The 4,640-nt window shown below is 45.8% G+C and overlaps 1 protein-coding gene across 1 annotated transcript; it reads right to left on the bottom strand.

Annotated features, from left to right (window-relative positions):
* Positions 1-383: 383 nt before the first annotated feature.
* Positions 384-4,332, bottom strand: LOC308320193 (putative C->U-editing enzyme APOBEC-4; the record flags this gene model as incomplete). The annotated part of the gene is made up of 4 exons (XM_080770511.1): positions 384-706; positions 974-1,229; positions 2,463-2,730; positions 4,061-4,332. The coding sequence occupies 4 exons, from the start codon at positions 4,330-4,332 to the stop codon at positions 384-386; spliced, it is 1,119 nt and encodes a 372-aa protein (XP_080626637.1).
* Between the last annotated feature and the right edge of the window lie 308 nt (positions 4,333-4,640).

Here is a 4,640-nt window from a genome sequence, read left to right as displayed (position 1 = left end):
GTACAGTATTCATAGCCTGAGTCTGCCTGTCTGTCTCTGTGTACTCTTTATCCGCTGTCATCCCATAAATCACAACATAGTCTGATATCTTTGTAGCATGTTTATAAGGAATCGTATAGTATCCTTACTCAAACAACTATGGAGATTAATCAGAAATACACATTAAAACCGGGAAAGCATTTGTGTCATTTCAGATTTTTGCGTTTACAAGCTCACTGCGAGCTTGTACACCTGCTATTTTTGAAATTCTCGAAAATCTTGAAAGTGTGAGAGCTACTGGTTCGGAAGGCATTTTTAGAATCGGCCTCAGGTCTCAATGGGTTAAGAAAACATTACGAAAGTCTCATTTCACTTGAGCAGTACTTCCCATCCTGCAGTACACACTATTTGCGTCTTCTGGATTTGTGGCCCCTCTCGGAGTGTCTGTGCCGTGACGGGATGACATTTGGCACCCCTCCTCTCTGTGTCACCTCCACCATGCCACCACCATGATGCTGCAGCAGAGAGCTGAGAGTCGTGCGGCGAGGCGAGGGCATCCGTACGTGTCTGACTACATTAACAGGATGACATGGGGCTGGGCCGTTAGGCAGGTCTGTGGACGTGGCTGCTGCTTCTAGCTGGCTGCGGGTCAGGTGTGGTGGAGGCAGCAGTGTGAAAGGAGGACGGGTGGTGGGTGGATGTGGCCGCGACGGCCTTCCTGGCAGGGCTGTCACGATTACAGATGGAAGTTGACAATTAATTAATTGTTCACACAAATATTCTCGATTTTCTTTTAGGCTTCATAATCACAAATTGCACAGGGCAGATTGATATGACAAATATACAAAGAAAGTACTGACATAATAATTTTCAAAACAATCGCAGAAATAGCTGATCTACAAGCTTACAGCACGTCATGAAGTTTGAAAACATTTTTCAACAAAGTGTTGAAAGATTAGGCGTAATAATTGTAATAATTGTGACCAGGCCAGACCTGGCCGTGTGTGGTGGGCCCTCGGTGGCAGATCCAAAAACGCGGGTCCCATTCCTGTGATGGCCGAAGTGAGAACGGCGTTCCGTCTGTCAGCCTTGACCCTCCCGGGTGACAGGGAGTGCTGTAAGAGCGAGGAGGAGGAGGGGGCGTCTCGGACGAAGGCTTGGAGCAGGTGACACCACACGGCCCCCGAGATGGGGCTCAGGGACAGCCGAGGCCACAGGGACGCCAGGCTCCGGAGCCCCGCACAGTTCTCCTGAGGAATGAATCCATGAGTGGATTAATAATCCAGTGGTTCTCAAATGTTCTCAAGTCAAGGACTCCCCAAATGATGTGTTTGGCTGCGGACCTATAGGCTGGTAAACCATCCTGGTCGCGTGAATTCAAATTTTTTGAGATATTTCCAAATATTTTCAAAGATAGTAGATGTACAACTTGTAGATCTGCTGTTTTTGAATAGCCAACGAATAAATGGATTGGATGGAAGTGTTTAAAATGATTGTAATTCTATGTTACTACCTTTGCTTGGGACCTGCTGTAACCTCCCCTCCAGGACCCCTGGGGGTCCCCGGACCCCACTTTGAGATTAATCAATCACTTTAATGTAACCTGCCTAACGCAGCACATATCCACCTCCTAGGGTTTGTGAATGTTTTATGAAGATTATTTCTGGCTCATTAAACACAGCAGAGAGAGAGAGACGGAAAGGACAGGCAACCCTGCGTCATAAATATTTTCCACCAGAAATGAAACGAGATATTGAGCGACTCTGGTGGTGTGGCAGGCTCATGAAAACATTACTTATAACATCATGATAACATTATATTTCCATGATCCATTTGAAGTTAAGGCGATTAAGTCCTGAACCAACCCCACCCCTGTTGCCTGGTCTGCTTATTATAAGTGACTTTGGGCTTGTTTTTCTGTAAAGTAGCTTGACTGGTTGCAGTTTTTTGGGCTTGTTTTTAAAGTGTAGCTTCCCATGTTTTAAGTTATTGTTTAAACTACCGGTAGTCCTCAAACATTTGTACATCAAGGACTCCCAAATGAATGTACAGCAGACGCCTTTGCCCTTATCTGATTTTCTTTCTTCAAATATATTCCAAATATTTACTGTAACTTTTTTCTTTTCAAGATCTTTTTGAAAATAGCAGATCTATAAAGCTCAGAACGTGCTGCGAATGTGTTGTGAGGCCTCAAATAGCTACAGTGTAATGCATATAGGTTTAAAGTGCTCACATAGCCTCATCGCTTTCTTTCGGACTTGTTTTCATAGACCTGCTGTTGCTTATTTCTCTCACGAAATCTGGCAACAGTGATCCCCTCCCAAAAAGGCCAAACAGAAACAGGCTAACCTGGTACTGTGGCTGGCCGGGTTGGGTGTGGTACAGCCGGGAGAAGAGCAGGTCCAGTCGTACTAACCTGGTACTGTGGCTGGCCGGGTTGGGTGTGGTACAGCAGGGAGAAGAGCAGGTCCAGTCGTACTAACCTGGTACTGTGGCTGGCCGGGTTGGGTGTGGTGTGGTACAGCCGGGAGAAGAGCAGGTCCAGTCGTACTAACCTGGTACTGTGGCTGGCCGGGTTGGGTGTGGTACAGCCGGGAGAAGAGCAGGTCCAGTCGTACCCAGGGGTGAGTCTGGATCAAGTGAACCAGAGAGCGGGCACACTCCCTGCCCGCCTCCTGGCACGGGCTGTAGTTACTGTAGAGCAGGATGGAGCTGATGTCATGGCAGGCCTCCAGCAGAGTCCACAGATAGCTGAGGCACCAAGAAGAAGGAAAATAATAATCTGTCCAGGCGACTTCCTAAAATAATCATATTTGAATTGGGGACCCCCCCCCCACTGTGAATTGTACTGGTTGAGGCATTACATTTTGTTTGACTCCATAGATACATATTGTGAAAATAGACGATTTACAAGCTCACACCGCTGCGTTGTGAGCTAACTAAGCTATTATTTGACAATTTGGACAATATTTTACCAGTTTTTATATTATAGTTTGTTAATTACTTTTGATGCATTAATGGTCTTTTTTCTTTTCTTTCTTTCTTTTGAGGTCATAAATTGTTACTTCCCTATCATCTGTGAGGTCCCAACTACTGACCCACTGGTTGAGAACCTTACGTAATAGAAAGATAACATCATAGACATATGTACATTCTGTTATCTCCTTCTCATCTGTTGGTATGGTAACCTCGCCATTAAAGAAAAATTCTCTTAGCAGTATTATGAAAACTGCCTCCAAAATTACTGGCATCCAGTTGGAGAGCCTCGATCCTTTCTACAATAGACAGCTGCTCATGAAGGCCAGGGCCATTCGGCAGGATAGGATAATGCCCACCCACTCGAGTCAGACTACAGGCCGTTGCCATCGGGCCGTCGTCTGGGTGCCCCCGTTGTCAGAAATAACAGATATAAGTCCCTGTCCCTGCCTCGATTCGTGCAGTCAACGCTGCCAGTAGCACGTAAATTATGTTGATATGGTGCTGATGATGACGATGTTGAAACAAGCACTTTATGCCGACACTTTATATCCCAGCACTTTTTCCTGAATGTAGCCTTTTATTTATTTATTTTTTAATCTTTGACTCTATACTTGCACTAGATGCGCCCAGACCTCTGTTTATACTATGGTGTCTCATGTCTGTTGTTGTCCTGTATTGTTTGTATGTTTTAAACCACTACTCTTGCTGTAAACCTAATTGGAACATTAATAAAGACCTTGAACCTTGAACCTAGACAGTAGGCCCTCCTGCAGGCCCACTTCACACATTTCCAACCATATCCTAATATACAGTAATTGGTCCTCACTAACGCTCATTAAGAGATGGACCTTTACCCACTCTGCATCTTATTGGTGGGCTGTGGACACTCCAGTTCATAAACCTGCAAATACAAACTACTACAGTACAGCCTTTCTTTTCCTGGAAAGTTAGCATGTTAATTCGCTAAAAAACACAAAAAGGTAGAATCTTAAGAATAAGACGATTCTGCCCGACAACGACAATAGTAATGATCGGCCCTGGATTAGATTGCTTGATACTACTAACTAACTGCAATCTTGACCCGAGTGCATAACTGACTGACCCTTGTTGGTAGTCAAACAGCAGGTTCTCTGGGTGGTGTCCCTGGACAGGGCAGCCTGTGGCTCGTCCACTCTGCACCAGGACTCCGGAGGAGCTGCGGAGCTCATAGAACAGCAGAAAGCGCTCTGAGGAGGCCCGGGCAGGGCCTGCGGCGGGGAACCCAAAGGCCTCACAGAAGTGCTGGTAGGACACCGGTGCATCAGAGCCTGTCAGTACGTGATGAGGGCACCGGGGGCACCGCGGAGGAGGCACCGCTTCCTGTTGTTCACACATCATCACACACACGTCTAAAAAGAGACAGAAGAGGATAGTGTCGCTGTCGGGCAGAAAGCTCTTATGTCCATAATTCTAATGTTTTGTGTTTTTTGAGAGGTGCTAGCACCTCCTATGCCCAGCTTTCCGTGTTTGTGTGAACACAAACATTGGCGTGTGATTTACATATACAGTACATATTGAAGATAGAAGTGAGGGCAGAAAGGTGAAGAAGCCAAAAGTGATTGGCCAGAATTACTTTTGTAATGATTTGATTGGCTGAGCACAGAATGTGATGTATGATGATAACTTTGATAAGACAAGTGCGC

The sequence above is a fragment of the Protomyctophum bolini genome (genome assembly GCF_963924005.1).
Source record: "Protomyctophum bolini genome assembly, chromosome: 8".
Classification (NCBI taxonomy): domain Eukaryota; kingdom Metazoa; phylum Chordata; class Actinopteri; order Myctophiformes; family Myctophidae; genus Protomyctophum; species Protomyctophum bolini.
Note: the sequence above shows the minus strand (reverse complement) of the source record. Positions and strands in the feature narration are given on the sequence as shown.